At 42.1% G+C, this 24,665-nt stretch overlaps 1 protein-coding gene across 2 annotated transcripts; it reads left to right on the top strand.

Annotated features, from left to right (window-relative positions):
- Positions 1–677: 677 nt before the first annotated feature.
- TBC1D21 (TBC1 domain family member 21) lies at positions 678–24,086 on the top strand. Of its 2 annotated transcripts, XM_036737108.1 has the most exons (12): positions 678–738; positions 845–933; positions 3,875–3,982; positions 4,230–4,333; positions 6,749–6,843; positions 8,082–8,192; positions 8,454–8,554; positions 17,795–17,891; positions 18,363–18,463; positions 20,659–20,775; positions 22,708–22,791; positions 23,944–24,075. In XM_036737108.1, exons 2-12 carry the CDS (start codon positions 874–876, stop codon positions 23,974–23,976), a joined length of 1,011 nt encoding a protein of 336 aa, XP_036593003.1. In that variant the 5' UTR covers positions 678–738; positions 845–873; the 3' UTR covers positions 23,977–24,075. The 2 variants fall into 2 exon arrangements, with proteins under 2 accessions (XP_036593003.1, XP_036593004.1); XM_036737109.1 differs by having other exon boundaries at positions 682–933; positions 23,944–24,086.
- The last annotated feature ends 579 nt before the right edge of the window (positions 24,087–24,665 follow it).

A 24,665-nucleotide genomic window follows, 5' to 3' on the forward strand; every position in this document is an offset into this window, starting at 1 on the left:
AAACTATGTCAGGGGTAAGCCTTCTTTCACCATCTCACTTTGGCTTAGAATAGTGAAAAAAGCACTGGACCTGGGTTCAAGTCATGATCTTTCCATTTGCTAGCTGTGTGGTCTTTGTCAAGTTACTTAATTTCTCTGTGCTTCAGTTATCTTCATCTGCAAAATGGCCATGATAATATGCACACTACTTATTTCCCAAGGTTGTTATGAAGGAAGTACTTGGTAAACCACAAAATGCAATGTAAATGCAATTTCTGTGATTTCCTGCTGTTGTTGTGAATAGGGAAGATGAACTTTAGGCAGTTCCTTCTCTTATTACTGGGCAGAGAACGTTTGTGCCATGGTTTGGCCGGAGTGGAAAACTCTGCTGAAGAAGGGAGTTGGTAAGATTAGGGCCCGAATGGCTTCTCTTCCATCTTTACTACTCATTAGCACCTTACCTGTTCTTCAATATTAGGCTTACAGCCCACCTTCTCCAGGAAGTCTTCCTGAGTGAACTCCCCCTCCCCTGACCTATAGCAGCTCCTACCTGTCAGACCATTTGGCCCTTACCGCACTCTAGCTGTTAGTTATCTTTGGGTATGTCCATGTCTTATATTAGAAGGCCCCAAGTCTTCATGGTCTTCTGATGTCACTATGATGACTATTCTAGTGTGTTTGTGATGTCATCATATCCTGTTCAGTCTTGTGGGGAAGGCCAGAGAGAGAGACATCTCCCTCTCACGGTTTATCTGGTTGGTAAGTAACCCAGAGCCTTCTCTCATCAAAAAGTCACAGTGGAGGGCCTAGACTTTTCTCCCTGCTCTGGAATCCTCAAGGCTCTGGGGGAATTTCCCACTCAAAGGTTGCTTTGAAGACAGCTGACAGAAGGCCATGACTACCCTCTCTCCAGAAAACAGCCTCTCTGCCATGAGATCAGCCTCTTTCATCCTGGTAAGTGATTTCTAATGGTCTGTATTTGCTTCTCCAGTCTCTGCCGCACCCCTCCCCTCAGAGAAGCTTTTCACCTCATGCAAACATATTTTGGTTGAAGAATATCCTTTCAGTCGTCATTGTGGTCATAAAGTCTTAGTTGGCTTAGTAAGTCACTAATTCATATTCCTTCAAAACCACATGTCTAAATACTGTACAGGGATGGAATCTTTAAAATCCTTCCACCTTCTCACTCCCCTGGGATTCTTCACTTGTTTGTATTTTCTGATACTTGTGTCTCAGTTACTCTTGGTACGTGATGCCATCCACTACAGCTCAGACAAGAGTCAGGTCTGTGGCTGGGTGAAGGATGGGAAGGCAAAGGTATATTGGTCAGGGCTTAGGACAGGAGAGTATAAGAGTAGGAAGATAGCTCCTTTCCTATAAGAGAGACCATCCTCTTCTCTCCCATTCAGAGCCATCCCTGCATGGAGGTGGAGTAGACAGTTACCAACTTGATGTAATGTGAGAGCCCCTACATAGATCATCTCCCTCACTGACCTGCCAAGCTGACTGAAGTGAGACCCTGGGAAGTTGGTTCCTTTGGGTTATGACATGATCCCTTCTTAAAATACCTCTCCTGAAAGGAGGGCCATGAGAAGTCATTAGCAGTCACTAGCACCTCAGTGTGAACTAGCTAGATGATGTCCAAGGAGATACTTTGATGGAAATAATCAAGAGTAATAATAAATAAAAGACATTATTATAGCATTGTAAAGTTCACAAAGTACTTTATGTGCAGTTTATCACTTGATCTAGACAACAATCCTGGGAGGTAAGTTTTACAATTATCATCCTTAAGCAACCAGGGGCCATGTGGTAGATGAAGTGTTGGACATGGACTCAGGAAGACCTGACTTCAAACAGTCTCATGCATTTCCTAGCTGTGTGACTCTGGGCTAGTCATTTAACCTCTGTTTTCCTCAGTTTCTTCGCTTATAAAATGGGGATAATACTAGCACCTACCTTGCAGGGTTGTTGTGATGATCAAATAAGATAATATTTATAAGGCACTTTCCACATCTTAAAGCACTATATAAATGTTATTATCATCCCTACTGTGTAGATAAAGAAACCGAAACTCAGAGTAGTTAAGTGACTTAAAACCAGCTCTTGATTTCAAAGCCAGAATATCATCCATTACACTACACGGAATGAGAAGAGGAGAAATACAGACTTAGACCATAGGACTCTACTGGGGAGGGTAGGTTTGGGTGGAATCAGTAGAACACTGCTAGATACCTTGAAGTGAGGTTCAGAGAGGGGCACATCAGTGAAAGTTTTCAAAGGAAAAATCTGTCCACAAGATGGACCTGATTTCATCCTACAAGAGCTGGTGGTTTTTTCTTCAGCAACATCATTATCACCACCATCATTATCATGATCATCATCATCAGTATCTTCATTATCATAATCACCATCACCATCATTGTCATCACCATCATCACCATCACTACCATCATCATCATCATTTATCACCATCACCACCATCACCACCACCATCATCATCATTTTTATTAAAAGTGTCCCCCTTAATTCAAGCTGGATCCATTTTTTTCCTCATGAAAACAAGGGGAAAAAACTAGCTAGGCCTTGTCTATGAGGCTAACCCAGTAAATGAAGCAAGAGGGTGTGTGGATCGCCCCTCTTCTTTCTTATGCACCAAGGCCCATGAAGAAGACTGAAAAGCTCCATGTTCCTTTTTACTCTAGTGTCTATCTCTCCTGTGAACCTTTTTTTCTAATAGTATTTCAGAGATCATTTATCTGGGCTTAGGTTTTTTAAACTATTTTCCCCTTTAGGGACTTTTCAATCATGAAGTAGGTAGAAGTGTTATATCTTATATTATACCTTGTCTGAACAAGGGCTATCCTTTGATTAGCAATGTGTAACAATCATAAGGATGAGAAGCAGTTTGGTGTCATAAAACTAGCCAAAGGGCATAGGAACAATAGTTGGGAGACACTGAGTTTCCAATAACAGACAATTCCATTTTACCCAAAATTCCTACTGCAAATACTTTGAATAAACCTTAAAGTGTAATGTAAATTCTCATTACCATCATTGTGGTTGTTGATAATCTGGGCGCATTTTCATACTTTTCCTTCTGGACTTTACCTATTACGGTTTATTCCAAACCTAACTGTATGCCAGACATCACTTATTGGAATGCCTTTCTTTAGCTCACTCCACTCTTCTTTTTTTGTTAAATTTTATTCCTTAATTTGTTTTTAGTTTTCAACATTCACTTTGTAAGATTTTGAGTTCAAAATTTTCTCCCCCTTCCTCCACTCCCCCCTCCCTGAGACCACTCTCTACTCCTCTTAGCCTAGAGTCAAAAGCCCTCCCTATCAAACTGTGGTCCTATTGCTTTGGGACTTCAGACCAACTTTCATCAAAAGCCCACCCCAGAATTTTTTTTCACATCTAACAACAGTTGAGCTCTTGTAGTGAGCATGTACTCCTCCATCTTCTAATTTAAAAAAGACTTTAATTTGATTTTCCTTCATTCCTGTTTCTCATATGTTTCCTTTTTTCCTGCAGTAGAAAGAAGCTATAGAGTCATGTAGTAATCTATATAAAGTAGTAAGAAAACTTGAGACTATTTTTTCACAATCAGACCAGATGGAGTAGTATTCCCCTCTCAAAGCTAAAAAGGAAACATTCCTTTTTCTAATAGTCTATTTGCTACCTGTGGTGTTCACTAGCAATATTCATCCAACCATCATTTTACAATTTGCCAGTGCCATAGTTTAAATCTACAAAAAAATCTCAGCTCTTACCAGAAACCATTTTCTAAAATGACCAGTGTCTGTGCTAGGATAAATCATTTTAAGACAATATTTGAACAGAAAATAGAACAAGATTTTAAAACAGCACTAAATTGGTTTGGCCACACCAGGTGAAGAGGAAACCGCCAATCGACAAGACAGAATGGGATAGCTACTTTGATGAGAATGGTCACTTGGCCAAATCCCGAGATTTTATTTGCCTCAATATCCTAGAGAGGGTAAGTCCTCCCACTTATTTTAGGAAATAGAAAAAAGTGGTTGCCACCAGGATCCCATTATTACCCTTGGAGAGTTGGGGAAAGGAGAAAAATGGTTACTACCAGGACCTCATCCATACCCTTAGAGAGTTGGGAGACCAGGAAGAGGACAGTTGGGAAGGAAAGCTCAGAGGAGAGGTCCAGGGTTCTGTTGTTGCTCTGCCTTCATGTGACCCCAGGCCTGGCCCTATGCTCACTCTGCTCACAGGGCCTGCACCTTTCTGTAAGGACAGAGGCATGGAAGTTCCTCACAGGCTACTACTCATGGAGGAGTTCCAAGGATGAGCGCCTGATGGTGGACAGCACCCGCAAGTATGTTGGGTCATTATAGATCTATAATATTATGGGAATAGGATGGAGGAAAGCATGGGTTGGACTAGAACAGAACGTCTGAATTATGACTTTTCTAGGCCTGTTTCTTCATCTATCAAGTGGAAACCATAATAGTTGTATTTATTACTTATTTGAAACATTCTCCTTGTGTAACCCCAGACTAAGTTGGGGGAAAGGGCTTTATAAACTTTAAAGTGCTATATGCATGGAGTTACTATTATCATCATCTCTTCTGGTTTCAGAGGAAGAGGCATCTCTCCTCTCAAGCTAAGCTTCCTGAAATCCCATCTTCTCCCACCTTGTAAGGATCAAATAAGATATTACACATCTGGAATAAATTAGACTATTATCAGGATCACAAATCCTGTGATGTAGTATGGGGATTGAAATCTTATTTAAACCTGGAAGGGACCTCAGAAATCCTAAGCCCAACATCTTCAGTTTATTAATGAGGAAAATGAGGCTCATGGGAGTTGTTTTTTATTAGTCAACCAACAAGCATTTCTTAAGTGTTCACTCTATGCCAGGCAATATATTAAGTGATGGAGAGACAAAAAAGGCAAAATCATTCACTGCCCTAAATGAGCTTCCATTCTAAGAGATCAAGATGAAATTAACGAGGCATAGATTTAATCCATAATAAGTAAATGGAAGGCCATTTCAGAGGGGAAGAGGAGGTGGTAGGATCAGGAAAGGGTCCTGCAGAATGTAGAATGTGAGCTGAATAGAACTCAAATTTGAACCCAAGCCTTCTCATTCTAAGAAATCCAGAGCTTTGCCTGCTGCATTATTATTAGTATTATTATGGTTGTGTAAACCAGAGATGTCAAACACCCTGGGTATTTCTGCCACAACTCTCCAGAGTATAGCTTGAACCTAATTAAAATGTAATTGGGGAAAGTTTAACAAAAAAATAAAAATACAATAGAATAGAGATAATGTTAATATACGGTTTTTTAAGCCATTATGTGCCTGTAGTGAGCTTATGTAGCATTTAGTGACCTCATTCCTATTTGAGTCTGATAACACTGTTCTAAACTCTTCATAACCTTTCCCTTCAATTCCTTTGTTTTCATTTTCATTTTATGTTTTATTTTCTAGCCCCTCCTATGTGCTCAACTATATATTCAGTTCAACTCTACGGGGAGAGGAATAGGCATGTTTATTGTTTTGGGGGAAAGCTCCCCAGGTGGGGAGAGACAAGTACCTTCTATGAGACAATTAAACAGTGATATATAATAGTATAAAATCTGGTTCTAAACTGGATAGTTTTGATTCAAAGGGATCTGAAGATGGGAGCATAAAGTTCAGCGTGGGCTAGAGTGGTCAGGCTAGACTTCACAGACATGCAACCTAAAGAGTTAGGAGGATTTGGGAGGTGTGGAAGAGGCAGAAGGGGAATCTTAGAGATCCATCAGAGGAAAGGTCCAGTGCTGAAAATTAGTGAAGAGTATGCAAAACAGAAAACAAGATGGGGCACCTGGAGTTTTACTTTAGGGTTCCAATATGGGGTGGGGGTGCTTCCATTCTGCCATTCATCCCCATGTCTCATAGTCCCCCATCAACCCTTTATAACACAGCAAGACTGTCCCCTTTCTCTATTCTAGCCCCAGACCTTCATACTCCAGGGCCCATTGCTATGGGACCCCTCTCCCAGGCTCACCTCTCTGTACCACTGCATTCTCTACCTGCTGCCTACTCTTAGGTGTTGGGGAGCGTGGTTAGAGCTTAAGCATTTGGGGGGGTCATGTATCTGTGGCGTAAGCTGGACTATCTGGGGGATAGGCCATGTCTTCTCTCAGAATGACTGTGAATGGCCAGTGTCACTGGGCTTAGAAACTCATTCTATATCTTTTATGGAAGATGAAGCATGGACCCAGGTGATAGAGGCAGATGGGAGCAGTAGGATCCTGAGTTCTTCTCACATAGCCAGTGCTCAGCCCTGTCTTGTTCCTTCACCCAGTTGCCTCCCAAGCAGTGACATCATCCAGTTTATACTTACAGAGACCTTTTCAGAAGTTCTGTCTTCCCCTTGTTCTAACATATGAGACCTCTCCCCATGCCTAGTTATGACTCTAGGGATATAGGAAGAAGAAGGTTAGGAAGCAAAGATACAGAGAATCCCAAAACATCTGCTATGAATCCCTCTCTGCCTTGGGAATGTATTTGGGAGAGATCTGGAGTTGATTGTTCTTCTGTGTTAAGTTTGTCTAAGGCTGGTGTGAAAATCCACTAGTGTTAGCTCTGTACCCACCAACCAGAGGTAGTGTTTTTCATTTATGATTGGTAGCCCCTGGCAGAGCAGGAATTCCTTGTTCTCAATGGCCCTTAGCCACAAGTCACAGCAGTTCTCATTGCTGGGCCTCTGAAGACATTCTCTTTGTGTCCTTGCAGGAAAAACTATGAGGCTTTATGTGAAATGTATGAGAAAATCCAACCACTCCTGGAAAATTTGCACCGGAATTTCATGGAGACACGAAACAACATCTGTGAGCAGAGCCCTCGGGATCCCCTCCCTCAAAGATTTCCAGGGAAGGAAATTCCCCAGGTTTTGTTGAACTGGCCTCAGTCGCTTTCAAGCTTTTTGCTGCCACTTTTTGGCCAATGCATCAATAACTAAGACTTCATTGGGCCTCTTGGGCCAGGAGCCATGAGGGGAAATATGGTACCTGCCCTGGTACACATCGTAATATGGTTGAAGGGAGATTTACACATGAGAGATATAGAGAACAACAAAAGGCAATAAATATATGCCAAGACCTACGACTGCCATAGACTGGGAGATCAGAGGAGGGACCAATAAGTGTTGACTGAGTAGACACAGAAAGTTTCCTGGAAGAAGTAAGATAGAGCTGGGCCCAGGAAGGGACATAGTTGTTTGTGCTGATGGAAGAGACAAGGGAAGACACTCGAGGCAGGAGACAGAGGAAATAGTGGTAGGTTAGAGGACAGGAGGATGTCTTGAACAAAGAGAGATGAGTAAGCTTGCAGGCATACTGAGGACTAGAGAATTCTCAAGTCCCAACTCCCACCAATAATTCCCACCTACCCACGATGCTCCATCATGGAGCATGGCATTCTAGGGAATGGGATGAGCTCCTGTCTCCCTGCCCGATGCTGTGAAGGTCTGGACACAGACTCATTCTAAGGAAAGGGGGAGGTAGATCAAAGGTTCTGTCAAAGATGTAACTGTTGCCTTCTTTGTGACCCAGAGTTATCCCTATCACCCCCTTTCATGTTCTCCATGCCCAAGTTCTCAGGCAGCTTGGCCCAGCACCTGAAATGTCCCAGTGCAAAAAATGCCCCTCAGAGGAAGGCGCAACACAAGGGAAATGTGCTTACAGACCCACAAGGAAAGCCAAGCAAGGGCATTGGATATCCCAGCCATGCTCTGCTGCACCAAGGTGGTGCTCTCCATCTTTTTTCTCCTTATGCTGACACAATGAGGCTCTGCATGAATCAGTCTCAAACACCACCAGCAAAGGCTCGCTTCTCCTGGTTTTTATGTGTGAGCTTCAGGCAACCCTAGTGTGAGAGAGGTTGCTGTTCTTGGGGCTATGGCCCAAACCTCTGTCTCTAACAGTGCTGCCAACTCTGCCCTCTCAGCCTCCCTTGCTGGGCAAATAATTGTCCATATGGTAGCTTTGTCTGCACTGGTCAGGACAGTGGGTGAGGTTCTCACAGAACTTGGTGCTTATTCTGTGCTTATCTACCTAACCTCCTGAAGCCTATGACATCCAGAGACTCTATGACAAGGATCCACTGGGCAACGTCATTATAGACAAGAAACGTCTGGAGAAGATTCTACTCCTGAGTTATGTATGCAACACAGAGGCTGGTGAGCTGCCCCAGGATGCCCCTGCCTCCGTCCCCACCTCTCTGGCCAGCCCAAGCCGGTCTCTTCCTCGCCCTCTCCCGTCCATCTCCCTGTATCTTGGCTCTTTCTTCCTCAATCTCTTCCCACAAGTTCCCAGGCCCTAGACTCACCTGAGCCCCTCCCCTTCCCCATGCCCTCTCCTCCACCCCCAGCTCTGGCCCAGCCTAAGCGGGACCTGGCAATCCATCCTCCCCTGCCCCAGCTCTGCTATATCTCTGCTAGAATACCAGCAGGGCTTCCATGAGATGGTGATGCTCTTCCAGCTGATGGTGGAGAATGACCATGAGACCTTCTGGCTTTTCCAGTTCTTTCTGCAGAAGACAGTGAGTGGCCCAGTCAAATCCTAACCATCCCAAATGAAAATGTGAACAGTGTTGAGAGAATTTGTCTCTGGTCACCTGCCTGGATCTTGTGAAACCCAGTCCCCTCCCCCCATATTCAATGCTCTCCCAAGGGCTCTTCACTTGGCACTAAACTGACAGAGGGCAGGGATTGGCCTTATTCACCACTTAGCACCAGACCCACCATATAACAAAAGTTCTACTTATGTTGACTGAATAGATGAGTACATATTAATTCAATAAGTTCTCTGTCCCAAGATTAGGGGAAAGCTAGGTTGGGGATGGACATGCATTTTAAACCTATTCTGTAATTTATGTAGTTATGTCAAAGAGTTGTTCAGTCATGTCCAACTCTTCATGACCCTGTAGACTATGTTGTCCATTGGGTTTTCTTAGCAAAGATACTGGAGTAGTTTGCCATTTCCTTCTCCAATTGATTAAGGCAAACAAAAGTTAAGTGATTTGCCCAGGGTCCCACAGCTATTAAGTATTTGAACTTAGATTTGAACTTAGGTCTTCCTGACTGCAGGCTCAGCACTCTGTCTACTGAGCCATTTAACTGCCTCATGTCAGAGAAAACAACACTATAATGTTTTTAAATACCACTACTACTACTACTACTACTACTACTACTACTACTACTAGTAATAGTAGTAAGAGAAGGAGGTAGACTTATGATTTCTTTGGGATAGGGATCTACCAATAAGGTTGTGTCCTCGCTCAATGAAGATGAGCACTCATTTTACAATTTACTGTTTTAGAGAATTGTCTGGGGAGATCCAAGGGGTTAAGTGACTTGTCCAAGGTCACAGAGTCAGGATGGGTTAGGGGAGGGACTTAAATCTAATATTTCCAGACTCTGAGCCAATTCCACTATTGCATATCCCTTGAAGATGATGATAATATTTAGTCCTTCTTCACTCTTGCCTGACCCTTTGTGACCCCATTTAGGGTTTTCTTGGCAAAGAGAGTGGAGTGGTTTGTCATTTCCTTCTCCAGCTCATTTTACAGATGGGGAAACTGAGGCTAACAAGGTTAAGTGACTTGTCCATAGTCACACAGCTAGTAAGTGTCAGAGGCCGGATTTGAATTCAGGTCCTCCTGACTCCAGGATTGGCACTCTATTTCCTCTGCCACCTAGCTGCCTCAATAATAATAATAGAAGAAGAATTAAATTAGGAGGAGTAGGAGCAAGAAAAGAAAGAAGAGGAACAGAAATAATCTATTTGCACAGTAGTCCACAGAACATTAAATATACTAGGGTAAAGGTGAGTTTAGTCTGTGAGGGCAGACACTATTTTTTACCTTTCTTTATATCCCCAGTGCTCAGGGGAGTGCCTGGCAAATAGTGGGCACTTAACAAATGCTTATTGACTGTCTGAGTAGAGATTGATACCAGTCTATCTGAAATCTCTCAAAAACATAAGAGTGAGATAATAATAATAATAATAATAATAATAATAATAATAATAATAATAATAATAATAACTGGTGTTTGTATGCTCTGGAAGGTTTGCACAGTGTTATACAGTCATCCCATTTGATTCTTAAAACAACTTTGAGGTAAGAACTACAAATATTGCCTCCATTTTAAATATGCATAAACTGAGGCTGGATGAGTTGCCATTAGCAAATATCAGAGGCAAGATTTGAACGCATTTTCCTGACTCCAAGGCTAGTATTTTAACCACTGGGCCATGTTGCCTCTCATTAGTGAAGAGGATCAAGACTTGGAGTCAGGAGACTTGGGTTCTAGTTCTGGGTCTGACTAGCTGAAAGGTGTTGGCCAAAGCATTTGAGTGTAATCTGCGAAAAGGGAGCAATGCATAACTTTCCTAAAAGGTTGTTGTGAGATCATTCTATAAATGGTAATGAGCAATAGAAATATGAATTATTAGCAGTGCTATTATTTAATTATCTTTGTTAGGTTAGGCTTTCCTTCCATTTGCATTTTCATACTTGTTTGCAGAGATATTGGCCTTTCATTTGAAGCAAACTTTCTTTGCATTGCTGATGTGGAAACTCCCTCTGTTTGTGACTCTGCCAACTGCCTTGTCATTTATATATTCCTGGAGAGTTGTTTAGGGACACTGAGAGATGAAGGGTCTTCCCCACACTCACATAGCCAGTAGGTGCCAGGGGCAGTTCTTGAACACAGATTTTCCTGGCTCATGGGCAGGTCTTCTACCTATCATGTCACTTTTCTTCTCATTCAGAGAATCAGAAATGCAAAAATGAAAACAATCTTAGATGTCTTCCAGTCCAAACCCCATCCAAAGAATGACTCCCACCTCCAACAAGTGGCCATCCAGTGTCCACCTAAAATCTAGAGTGACAGGGAATTCCAAGGAAGTCCACTCCACATTTTGATATCCCCAATTGTTTTCCTTAAGTTGGGATGACATCTGCCATCCACCCCTTGGGGAGTCTAAATCCTAGTTCTGGGGCCAAGTAGAACTAGCCTAATTCTGCTCCCCATGACAGCTCTTCATCCAGATCAAGACCACGCCTGTGTCTTTTCTGTCTTCGCTTCTCTACACTAAATACCTGGAGTTTATTTTGTCTTGCGGAATGGTTTTGAGTCCTTCAGCATCTTGTTTCTTCCTCAGGACACATTCCAACTTGTCAATATCCTTTCCAAAACATGGTTCCCAGAATTGGACACAATATCCCCATCTAACCAGGACAGAGTATAGCAGGATCACCACTCCCTTCATTCTGGACAACATGCTCTCACTAACGCAATCTAAAATCACATTAGAGATCATGAGAGAGTGTGTGATAGAGTGGATAGAAAAGTGGCTTTGGAGAAAGGATTCAAATCCCACCTTTGACTGGAGCTTCCTGTCTGGGCAAATCATTTCACCACTCCTTGTGACAATCAAGTCTAACAGCTGTAAGTTGTTGAACTATGGCTGATCTGCATTAGTAGGGGTAGAGTATCTTTGGGACGCCTGGCTAGTACAGTACGTGGGCTGAAGTCAGGAAGATCTGACTTCACATGTGGCCTCTGATACTTACTAGCTGTGTGACCCTGGGCAGGTCATTCTTCCTCTGTTTGCTTCAGTTTCCTCATTTGTAAGATGGGGATAATAGCACCTACATCCTAGGGTTCTTGTGAAGAACATTATAATTGTAAAGTACTTATCACAGTGCCTGGCACACATATAAACATTAGCTATTATGTTGTCATTATCACATCAATAAAGTCATAGGTCCAGACCAAAGAGGAAGAACAAAGGTCCCATCAGTTGCTGTGTGACACTGTTAGGTCATATCAAGCTTTTAGTTCCCTAGACCCTCAAGGTCTTGTTTTATTTTACATGTAGTTCATTCTATATCCTGTACATGTGCAGTGAATCCAAATAGAACCCTTTGCTTGCATCACTAATTAATGTATCATGTTAGTTTCAGGCACTCTTTCAGCCTTCTAAGATCTTTTGGATCCTGTTTCTGTTATCCACTGTACTGGGTCTCCCTCCCAAGCTGTCATCTGAAAATTTGACAATCTTAATATCTGTGTCTTTATGCAAATCATTATTAAAAGTTCTGAGGAGAAGAAGACAAAGGATGGAGCTTCAGGACCTCCGACTAGAGACTTCCTGCTCTTAATGGATTTGGTTTCAGTTAGTCACCCAGTTCGCATCTCTTTGCCTTTTCATGACAGACATTAGCACATATCTTGCTAGAATCCAACTATCTTATGTTCTAGTATTCCCTTGAATTTATTACTCAAATAACCTCAGCTAAAAGGAAATAATGTTATAATATTAAATGTTATAATACTAACATGTTCTTCACGTTAGTTCTTAGTGGTTCACATCAACCCTTTCTGAGTGCTTACAACTTCCCTATTAATATTCCTCCTTGAACTGATGTTTACTCATCATATTATATAGTTCAAAGAATTTACTCTCTGTTTTTTGAAAATTGAGACAGGATTTGCCTATTGCCACCAGCAAGCCCCTTGCATAATTCTCAAAAATCAACAACACAAGCTTGACAATTATATATAAAAGCTATTTCCATTCTCTGAGCCATAGTTCAGCAAGTGACTTGAACACGTGGAAGACAGCTAGAGGCTCCATTATCTTCTCATTTCTCTTCGATTCCAACTTCCTCTTAAACATTTTTGTCTATTCTTCCCAAGCTGAAGGTCCTTTTCCTTGGCAGAGAACACAGGGGCAAAGTGACGACTGAGTGGTTCAACCTTTCCATCCACACGCAGTGGGGTGAACTTTCTTCTCTAACATAGCTAAAGGTGTTTGGTTTGGTTTTTTCTTTTTTAAACTTTCCTTAGTATTTATCATCTGTCTCAGCTCAGTCTCAGATTTCATACTCCTGACACTGGTCATACAGGAGTGAGTCATTCTTTTATATTCATCCTCAGTTACTTGCCCACTATTCCATCTCTTATATGAACCCTTTAAAAAGATGGTTTTGTCCCTTGTGGTCACTGAGGTCTCCTTAGACAATCCTGCACTTCTTACCTCATTGAATACATTTGTGACTTCATCATCAGAATTTCATAGCCATTCACATCACCCAACACTGGGCAGAATTACATGGTATAGTGGAACCCTTGTTCAAGGCATTCATACCCCAATGGCAACATATTCCCAAATACTGCAGCATTTGTAAAAAGTCAACATGGAAGCTGACTTCAGTGGAGGCCTAGGAATAATCAGTCAAATACCTCCAACCTGATTTTCTCATAAGGCCCATTGCTCAAGTTATTGAGGCCACAGGGAAAGCTTCAATAGTACAGCACCATTTAAATAATGTTGGTCGAGTTCTGTTGCCAGTAGAATATATCTATTATTCCTATTCTTACCACAAGGGGGCAGCACAAAAGCCTCTTAGGAAAGATACCATCATCATTTGACAACGCCACGAATCGCTGTTTAATCTGTTCAGTATAATAGTAATAATGAACAGTAAATAAACAGTACAAAAATTGTAAAAATAAAAAAGTAATAACATGCAAGGTACATGATCTCACTTGATCTTCAACAACCTGTTGGATGGTGGCTGCAATTATTCCCATTTTACGGATAAGGAAACCGACTGCCCAGTTTCATACAGATAAGATAATAGGATTATAGAGTTAGAACGGGAAGGAATAGTAGAAGTTACCTAAGATTTTTACATCATTTTACAGATGAGGCAACTGACACCCAAAGGGATGAAGTGACTTGCCCAAGGTTACCAGAGCAGGGAATTGAACCCAAGTCTTCTGATTCTAGGGGCAGCTATATAGTGCAGTGAGTGAATACAGTGCTGGGCCTGGAGTCAGGAAAATCTGAGTTCAAATCCGGCCTCAGACACTTATTAGCTGTGAGACTCTGGGCAAGTCACCTAACCCTGCCTCATTTTTTTTTAATCTGTGAAATGAGCTGGAGAAGAAAATTGCAAATCATTCTAGTATCTCTGCCAAATGGAGTCACAAAGAGTGGGGCAGGACTGAAACGACTGAAGAACAACCTCTGATTCTAGATCCAATGTTCTTCCTTCTCTGAACCCAGTTCTTCTTGACTCCGAGACCAGAATTCTATCCATTACAACATACTGATTCTCCAGTCACATAATTAAAACATCCCAACTGCAGGGAGATGCCTTCCAGAACCATGGAATGTCTGAGTTGGAAGTAGCTCAGTGACCATCCAGTCTACCTTGTACCTAAACAATATAAAATTCCCAGTGAGTAATCATCCACCTTTGGCTTGAAGATCTACAGTAAAGCCCACTATCCTTTAGATAGCTTATTCCACTTTAGGCTAGCTCTCATTATTAGAAAATTTCCTCCCTTACATACTTCCATCAATTTGCCCTCGACTTGCTTCCACATTGGCAGGTTAGAGTTTCCCCAGATGGAGGATGATTGCCACAACTCACTACTCTCAGGGTTCTAAGAGCGACCGTTGAAGTCACTCTTCCTACTAATATTGCAGCTCGTGAGTACCCACCTGAGCTAGAAAAGTCTATTTGGAAATTAGTCATTCAATGAATCTTAGCCAAAAAAATTAATGAAAATGCAAATCAAATATACAATATTTTCAATAATATTATACCTGTAAACTTGAATTGCACTCTCCCACTGACGCACATAGTGTCTGTACAAAGACGGGATTTACAGGATAGTCCTGCGGGAAGTAAGACACACTTAGAAGATATATATATGGCTCGAGCAACTCATAACACTGAAATCATAGACTTCAATGGCTACTGTGTCTCAAGAATTGACCATAAATATCGCTTGGTGAGCATAGCTTCTGTGTTGAACAAATGCTTCCACTGCTAAGCTGTGCTAATCTACACTGTGGTGGTTGAACACTTCACTGGGCATGTCTCAGCTGGATGAGTTAGTTTATTTGTGCTGCTTCTCTTGTGGTCTATTCCTAAGCTGCTTTTCTCCTCAAGTGAGCTTGCTCCCTGACAGCAACTGTAGTATCTGTCACTTCCAGTTTCAGGCTTAGCTGATGCTTTCAATTGAATTAATGTTGTGTTCTCTTAGGAAAAGGCAGTAACCCTTATCCTAAAGTTGGCAAAAGCTTCTACAATTCAGTACCTTTGCAGGATTCTTCTGCTCCACCTTTCAGCAAATACAGATGACAACACAATAAATTCCTTCTCCTTCCCTTCATTCTCCTCTTCTTTTCTTTCTCCTCTTTTTCTTCTTCCTCCTCCTTTTCTTCCCTCTTCTTGGCAGCAGATGATTGTAGAGAACAAAAATATCTTCTCTATTTCAGCCATAAGTAGTACTAGAAAGAAAACCTAAACCTCTCTTTAGCTAAATAAATTTGCCTGGCAACAAGTGACAGGGCAGAAAGGGAGTTGTGGCTTCTCTGACACAGTTCTTAAGTCTGTTATTTTACCTTCATATCTTCTTACCTCTTCCTCTACATAATTATCAACTGAGTCCTCTCTGAGAGAAACCTCACTCAATTTTATGATTAGCAATCAAATCTCCATCACGTATCATTAAGCCATTATCAACTAAAGTACATATGTTCCATAATCACAAAGTAATTCTAATCCAGAAAACTTAAGTGACTTATCAAGGTTGTTAGCTGTGTTAAATTTTGAAATTAAAGTTCTCTGGAGATCAGATGTATTTGCCAAAGAATTCTCTGGGCTGTTTTGGTCTCCTTGTTACAGTGATTGTTTTGCATTAATAAAAATAGTAGATGATGATGATAGAACAGTTACTGTCTTTTCCTTTATTCATTTCCATTTTTTCAGTACCAACAATTTGTTCTAATAGGTTAGTTAGATTGTAACTGTTAACGGTCTCACAAAATGTCTTCTCATCTTTATCTTCTCTTGTAATTTGCCTTTAACTGTGGCCATTATTCTAACTAATTGATTTTCTTACTGAACACAGATAGCTAATTCTGAAGTGATTCACACATCTGTGCCTAGTCACTTCCTGACCACTAAGATGTAGTTGATTCCATTTTGGAGAGTGTTATTTGGTTTTCACCTTGTCTAGACATTCTCCTAAAAGAAGGTCTTCACGTTATACAAGTATGAGGCTTCTAAGCAGTCCAACATCCATTAGCCTCTTTCTTTTCTTAATCCTGAACCATACTTTCCCAACATATTTTTTCCTCGTTCTTACCTGTGACAACCTTTGCAATGCTCAAAAGATCAAGGTCCATGTTGATTTTGGGGGATCTTGTCAAGTTCCTTGTAGAATTGCTCTAATATTACACTCTGCACAGAATGATGCTGGTACAGAGGCTGCAATTCAATTCACATTGGGTTTTTTTTTGTTTTGTTTTTTGTTTTGCCAGTTGAGCACTGAAAAGCAGAATGACTATGAGCCTGATGAATGACTCTTATTGCCTGTGGACATATGATGAAATAATCTTTACCATCTCCTTGATTTGCCCTTCCAAAAAGTACCCTTGAGCCTTCCTTCCATAGAGCTACAGCTTTTTGTGTCTTCTGGTTTCATTTATAAGGATAATATCAGTGCTCATATGGCTCCATTCTTCAAAAAGCAGAGCAATACATTGGTCATTGGACAACAATCACAAGAGAAGACCAACCGTTTAAATTAATGCTAGATCATCAAAAAGTCATCTGCTTCTAAGAGTAGTTTGCCACTGCCATTTTGAAAGTGAAAGGTGGGGGCTAAAACAGAGAGGAGAGGATACACCTCCTTCCCTTCTTGGCTGAGAGACTATCGTTGTGGAATATTGAATATAATATTGGACTCTCGAAAATGTCGGCTAATTTCATTGAACTACTATTTTCTTGTCTTTTTGTTATAAGAGATGACTTTCTCATGAAGGAAAAAAGGAGAGGTTTGGAAATGAAAGTGATATAAAAAGAGATATTAATTTGGAGTTTTAAATATAAGTGAAAGGGGTCCACCCAGGGCCACTTTGTGTTTTTCTTTAAACCACAGGTTGCTATGGCCAAAGGAGCAATTGCTAGTGGTCAACCTATTTAGAAATGAGCTTCTTAGCATCTAGTTCAGCTGGCCTTCAGGCAGTGGATTTAGACTGTTGCCAGAAAATTACCCTAATAATACTTTACAGACCTGCATATCATGGTCATAGTCTGTACCACTTGGAATATTTTATCTCTCTGGGACTCAGTTTCCTCATCTATGCAATGAGAGGCTTGACTAGAGGACCTCTAAGGTTCCTTCTAAATCCATGAGCTTGTGGTCATTGGGCCCACCTCTATGCCACAACAAAGCAGCAAAGCAGGACTTGGATAGAGGTCTCCCTTCCCACCAGACACAACTACACTTGTAGCCAATCCTACAGCTATCCAACTTCCTAGAAACTCACTCCTTCCTTGATCGATTGCCTCTGCATTTGAGGTGTCTGTCCTCAGACCAAGTCTTTGAGCTGATACAACACTCACAGCCGAGGAATGGAGGGGCCCATTTCCGATGGTTATCTACACCTCTGCTCTTCACTCTCCCAAGAGTGTTTGCTGAGAGGTGTCCTGCCTGGGTCATGAAAGCCTGACCTTGGGATACATCAAACTGCTTGGAACCCTGAACACTTAAACATGACCCAAAAAACCTGAGACCACATGAGGAGCACGCTAGCCAAAGGTTCCTGTGGGGCTGGGGGAAAGAGTATTTTTGAGGATCAGAAGTGACTTTTCCAATGCTTTCCAGTTGTTTCACTTTCTTTTCTTCTCTCTCCCTCTCTCCTTTCCCTTTCTTTCCCCACTTGCCATCCTCTATCTCCCTAGCAACACAGCTGTGTCATTAATATCGGGGTGGGGAAGAACCTGGAAATGCTCAGCAACTTGATTTCTTTCCTGGATCCCACCTTTGCTGAGCATTTAAGTGAGTTGACCTTTTACCTTTTACCCTCCTTTAGCTGCTCCATCCCACAGGGACCCTCGGGGGTAGAGTCAGCAAAGAATTCAATCCAAGCCTGGCCCAAGGGAGATAGCAATGAATGTAGACCTGAGTTCAAATTCCACCCTGCCACCTAGTCTTTATGTGACCTTGGACAAGCCACTTAACCTCTAGGGTCTCAGTTTCCTCTTCTGAAAATGAGGAAGTTGGGTTCTAATGACATCCAGCGGTCTTCAGCACCTAGTCTGGGTTGCTGCCTACTTGTCTTGATGTGTCTAGCTTCTAAGAATTGAAATGACTCACTCGTCATTTCATGACCTGTCATGATCCCCCTAGGGAGCAGAGACCATTCTGGAGAAGGGGCAAGAGGGTCTTTGGGAATGGGTTGGGAGCTGGAGGCTGAGGAATAGGAGGGAGAGCCAGTTATTGACTAGGTTTATTTTTCTTTCCCCATAGAAGGGAAAGGCGCGGGAGCTGTGCAATCCCTCTTCCCCTGGTTCTGCCTCTTCTTCCAGAGGGCATTCAAGTCATTCGACGATGTCTGGAGGCTCTGGGAGGTGAGGAACTTGGGCCAGCTGGTAGACTAGTCTGGATAAGTCCATACCTGTCACCCCATAGTCTTTCCTTCTTTTCCCCTCTGCATCCACTTATCTCTTTTACGTTCCCTTTCCCAGAGGTCCCATGACAGGAACCAAGTCCATACAAGTCAGCCCCTTGGTGGGTATCTGACTCACCCAAATCTGTCTATACAACTGAACACACAGACTAGGGTGAGAGAATCTAGGATCCATTCTGGGTGCCGGGCAGGACCTTCCTTGATGCTGCTTGGTTAGATCTCAAGAGATTTTGTATTAAGATATGTGCTGTTCAAGATGTCTCTCAGGGAGGTATGGCATTTTCCTCTGCAGTGGTAGTTCAGAGGGAAATCCAGATTTTTTTCAGCTGCAGCATCAGTGATACATTAAATCACTTTGGAAATCTTTCTTTTGGGCAGCAGGAAGAAATCTGGATTTTCCCCTGAGTTTGCAACTTACATATTTGATAAGGGGATGGTACCCAGTGACCTGGATGTTTGATAAATGATTAAGATTGGTCAGGATGGTTGGCTATGTCCCAGGTGGCCTGGGAACCCCAGATAAGCCAGTTGCAATAATTGTCTAATTTCTGACCTCTTCTGGTTCCTATGAATATGCCTTCTCCCCCAAAGCAGTACTCACATAGTCTATCTCCTAGGGAAAGGAAACCTTGAAAAAAATGAACCTCAGCCCAGTCTCTGTTGAATGGTCCAGAATTAAAGCAGAGGGATTCAATTTATTTTAACAAGTATTCTTAAAACACCTACTATGGGCAAGCTACTGTATTAGGTGCTAGGGTCACAGAGATGGAAAATTACACAGTCCCTACCCTCAAGAAGTCTCCAGTCCAAAAGGGTGCGATTTGACATGTACCTGAATAAGTGTAATCCAAGATACACCATGGCAGGTCATATGAGATCTAGAGAGAAGGTGCTCTAAGAAAATCTAAGGGAAAGATTATGTTCTTCTGGGGATGTCAGGTGAAGCTTCGTGGAGGTGGTGACACCTGAGCTGGGCTTTGAAGGGAGAGGAGAATTTTAACAAGCGGTCAAATAGAGGATGTTGTTATTGTTTGTCATTCGTTGTTAAAGAGGACCATGACATCAGAAAGGTGATACCATGAAATGCAAATGAATTGGATTTAAGTGAGGGAAGGCTGTGCAAAGTGACCAGCCTCACTTTCACCTCTGGAGCCATCTGGGTCCAGTGGCAAGATACAGATCAGGACAACTAGAGGTGGCCCAGGATGCCGTGAGGGATCTTGGCCTTTTTAAGCTAAGGTCTTTAATAAGTCTCAGTTTGACTGAGGCAACACCCATTCAGTGATTAAGGATAGGTAAGAAATGAGGCACAGAATGGCCTCTATTACCTAGTTTAAAAAAAAATCAATCTGGGAGGGGAAGAGTTTCAAAACAGAAACAGCAGCTATTTACACTCACTCTGAGCCAATCAGGGTCCAAATAATGACCCAATGGGGCTTGGCCTGGGACCTATTGTTGAATATAACCTGTATAAATCCATGAAGGGAAGAGAGGGAAGAACAAAACCAGCAGAGTGAGTAGTCCAGTTTGGCTAGAATGTAGGATACTTAGAGCAGGGAAAATAAAGTTACAGAGATAAATTGAGGCAAGATCAGATGGGCTAGATGACCTCTTGAGGACTCTTGCAAATCAGAGTCTCTCAAAAATCAGCCCTGGGGTCCAGGGATCCTGCACATCCAACCAGGTAGTAGCCGCTCCTTCACTGGGTCAGCACTTCTTGGTCATGAACCATCCTCTATCACCAAGGGCCTGGGTACATGGCCCTCCCGTTTCTCCTTAGTCTTGTTTTAGTCACAGACAAGGAAATCATTCCCCTCTTTGAGGCCAGGGCCATTCCTCCTCCTCCTCTTGTCTCCCCTAATCAATCAAATAAGCATTGATTAAACCACTACTATTTGCCAGAAAAATACTGTTAGACTGGAGGTGCAAAAATGAGATAAGCCTTATCCTCAAAGAATCTAATTATATTCTCCTGGGTTGGAGGCAGGGATACAACATACACACAGGTAAATGAGCTTGAGACATATTCCAAATGTAAAATACAAGTTCAGTCTTGCACAGGACAGGTCATCTCAAACACCCAAGTTATCTCATGCTCAGTAGAGATTGACTCTCCCTGGCCCATGGCTCTCACAGGTCTTGCTGACCGGGAAACCCTGCAGGAACTTCCAGGTGTTGGTAGCCTATAGCATGCTGCAGATGGTGAAGGAGCAAGTCCTTCTGGAGAGTATGAATGGTGAAGATATCGTCATGGTGAGGAAACCCACAGGCTGGTCCAGCTTAGGGTATTTGGGAGAAGTAGGCACATCTCTTTCCTTTTCCTTCAACCAACGAAGCAATAAATCAAGTCCCAATGTGTGGTTTGCCAACTTCTGAGGCGTAAAGGCACACACTGAAAATTTAACAATCAAATTTATGCCAGCATTTTTTGGTTATACAGTCACATCTGACTCTGTGACCCCATTTGAGGTTTTCTTGGCAGAGATACTAGAACGGTTTGCTTTTTCCTTCTCATCTTATAGATGAGGAAACTGAGACAAAGAGGGTTAAGTGACTTGCCCAGGGTCACCCAGCTAGTGAGTATCTGAGGCCAGATTTGAACTCATGAAGATGAGTCTCCCTGACTCCAGGCCTGGCATTCCATCCATTGTGCCACCTAGCTGCCCTTAAACCATCATACCCCTGGCTTGGAGTCAAGGCATAATGTGGTAGCATCAAAAGAGCATGATTCTGGGCCCAGATGACCTGTTTTCAAATCTTGTTTCTGACACCTACTATCTCTGTGACCCTTGGGCAAATGACTTAACACCCTGGGCCTCAGTTTCCATATCTGTAAAATGAAAGATCTAGACCAGGGCTGTCCAAAATGTGGCCTGTGGGCTGCATGCAGCCCACAGTGCAATTTATGCGGCCCACATAAATTTACATAAATGCTTTAGTAAATGAAGCCAAGCTACCTCAGAGCTCTCACTAAAATGGCAAATCAAAATATATTGTCTATTGCTTCAATAAAAACCTAAGGTTGGACAGCCCTTGTCTATAGTAATTGGGGTCTCTGAGATCCCTTCAAGCCATGCTTGACCTAAATCTGAGTTCTGTCTTTGCCTCCCCGCCCCCACCCCATGACAGTGTGATCTTGGGTCCTGGTTTTCTCATCAGGAAAGGGGTGGGGGGAGAACAGTACCCTTCTTCTCTAGACTCACAGTGGGTAGTCATGGACTTGAGGACTCTTCAGGATTGAGCCTGGCAAATGAGAGATTATACAGATTAATGGGTGGGGGAACAGAAGGGGCACAGAAAACAAGTACTGGACTCAAATCTCATCTCCAATACTTACTTGTGGGGCAACCCTAGTCAAGTCACTAAATTTCCCTGAGACTCGGTTTCTTCGACTATAAAATGGGTATAGGAATATCATCCTGAAGTTTCTATTTTCTAGGACCATTGTGAGATTTCAGTGGGCTAACCTGGGGAAGAGCTTGGTAAACTCTAAAAGCATCATAGAAATATCAGCCCTTACTATGATTATCCCATCATTTGTCCCTCCCTTAAAAAGTACCTGGGACATGTTATACATCGCACAAGTCTGTTTTTTTCCAAGGTATTGATTGGTTGTATTGACTTGTTGATTTTTTTTGTCTTTAAAAAAATCCGTTTGTTATAGGGGGTGTACCAAGTACCAAGAGTGGAACTTGTTCTTCATATCTAGTGTCTGAGGGAGTTGGTGAATGAGGTGGTAGGAACAGAAGAGAGGGACCAAGAGAGTTGGGAAGTCCTAGATGCTGCCACATATGGTCAAGGGCAGATGGGGGAGGAGGGAGGTTGTGAAGGTGATGAAATGGAACTGGAATCTCTCTCCTTCCTCTCAGTCGGTCCTCTTCTACTCCATTCTTAGGATTTATTTCCCCCCTCCATTTCCTTTTAAGAAAACTTTCTTTTGGGAAAACAGTCCCCATAGAAAAGATCTGATGGATGTATCCATTCTTATGTGTTAATAACTAATATTGGCTTTTAACTGGGGAAAAATCATTAGGTGAGTAGGATTTCAGCAGCACAGGGCCTTCCCAGAGCTGCTCACATCACATTGTGTAGGTATTCAGCTCCCTCTGGTTGTACGTGGCCTCTCAGGGGACGCATCCCTCAGACAGGTCCAGACGACCCACAATTTCTTTTTCCTTTCCACAGGCCTGCAATAATCTTATCGACCTTGATGCTGATGAGCTTATCTCATCTGCCTGCTTGGTCTATGCTGAACTAATGCAGAAGGATGTGAGTATTCAGAACTTCCAGATCCTCTAGGGCAGCCCTCCTTAACTGTCCCTTTCTCCCTCAACCCCTTCACCCCCCCCCCCAAAAATCATCACTTTCCTTTGCATTGTCTCAGTGCTTGGGAGAATGTTTAGTGCCAAATTATTCCTTCCCAACCAGACTGTGAGCTCCCTCAGGTGAACTCTTGTCTCTGCTTTTCCCTACAACATAACCAAACACAGGACTGAGTGTGTAGGTAAATATTGGTTCTATGAATGAATGAAAGCATGAACAAATGCAGGAATAAGAGAATGGATGGCTGAATGGAATGAATGAGTGAAGGAGTTAACAATTGAATAATTAATGAGCAAATGCAGAAAAAAGTGAAGGAATGACTGAATGGAGTGAATGAGCAAAGAAGCTAATGATTGAATAACTAATGAGCAAATGCAGGAAAAAGTGAAAGAATGACCAAATGCAGTGAATGAATGAAGAACTAAAGTAATGAGTAAGAAAATAAATGAGTGAATGAATCAGTGAGTGAATGAATGCATGAAAGGACAAAAAAGTGAAGGAATGAAGGCATATCAGTGAATAAATGAGACCTCAAAGAAAGAATGATAAAAGAATGGATGAATAATGACTGAATAATGGAAGAAGAAATGAGTGAGCGGAGTGAATTAATGAGTGAATGAATGTGAATGAATGAATGAATGTGAATGAATGAATGAGTCAAAGTATGCATTAATGAATGAGTAAATGAATCAATGAGTTGAACGAGTGAATTAATGAGTGAATGAATGAATGCAAATGAATGAGTCAAAAGATGCATTAATGAATGAATAAATGAATCAATGAGAGATGAATAAACTATGGAGTGAGCAAAGGAATGAGTAAGTGAAAAGTAAATGAATGTATGTACAAAGTAATGAGTAAAGGAAGGAAAGAATGAAGGAGCCAAGGTGTAAATTGGTGAAATGAGTCAAGGAATGAGTAAATTAAATTAATAAGTAGAGGAACAAGTGAATTAATGAGTAAATCAGTGAATGAATGAGTGAAGAAATGAATTCAGTAAGTGAAGGAATAAGTAACTGATGGCTGCTATTGTTGCAAGTAGCTCCCCATTTTTTGGACCTCTAATGGCCCTGGGGCCCTCTCCTTTTATTTCCTTAGGTTCCAGAACCTTTAAAGGAATTCTTCCAGTGAGGAAATAACATCGCTGTGCTCAAAGCAGACAGACGTAGTACCTGGGCAGTAATGTCAGGAACAACTCATTAGGATGAGGGAATAATACACCACCATTGGAAATAACCATGGCTTTGGGCAAGTGACCATTTCTAAGGGCCAGGAGAAAAGAGCACCGGTACCATCCATTACTGGTATGCCTCTTAGATTTGGGTGGGCTAGGAGAGATTCCACCTGGGAAGAGATTGTCGAGGGATGGGTAAATATGGTGAGAGATGGGAAGGGTGGGAAGAGATCCTGAGGGCCAAGAAGAGATGACGTGGACTGGGAATGATGATGAAGATGATGATGATGATAATTACTTGAATTTGTATATCATGTGACAATTTCTAGGGCACTTTCCTCACAACAGCCCAGTGAGGCCAGTAGTGCAAGGAGTATGATCCTTAATAAGAAGAAGCTTTGTGATTTTCTCGGGGCAACACAGTTAATAGTATTGGAGGCCAGATCTTCTCACTCCAAGTCAAATATTCCCTCTGCTGCCTTGGGCTGGGAAGAGTGTTTGCAGGCAGGAAAGAAACTAGAAAGGCTGAGAAAAGACATGCAGGATAGAATGAGATTGTGTGGGTTGAAGAGAGATTGTACAATTCTGGGAAGAAATTATGCAGGTTAGTAACTATTTAAAAGGCAGCTGTGTATTCTGTGTTAAA

Source organism: Trichosurus vulpecula, chromosome 8, assembly GCF_011100635.1.
Source record: "Trichosurus vulpecula isolate mTriVul1 chromosome 8, mTriVul1.pri, whole genome shotgun sequence".
Lineage (NCBI taxonomy): Eukaryota > Metazoa > Chordata > Mammalia > Diprotodontia > Phalangeridae > Trichosurus > Trichosurus vulpecula.

Coding starts and splice junctions, on each gene's coding strand:
- TBC1D21 (XM_036737108.1), top strand. CDS start 874: ATGACTACCCTCTCTCCAGAAAACAGCCTCTCTGCCATGAGATCAGCC. Junction 18,464..20,658: donor ATGTCTGGAGGCTCTGGGAG/GTGAGGAACTTG, acceptor TGGCTCTCACAG/GTCTTGCTGACCGGGAAACC. Junction 20,776..22,707: donor ATGGTGAAGATATCGTCATG/GTGAGGAAACCC, acceptor TCCTTTCCACAG/GCCTGCAATAATCTTATCGA.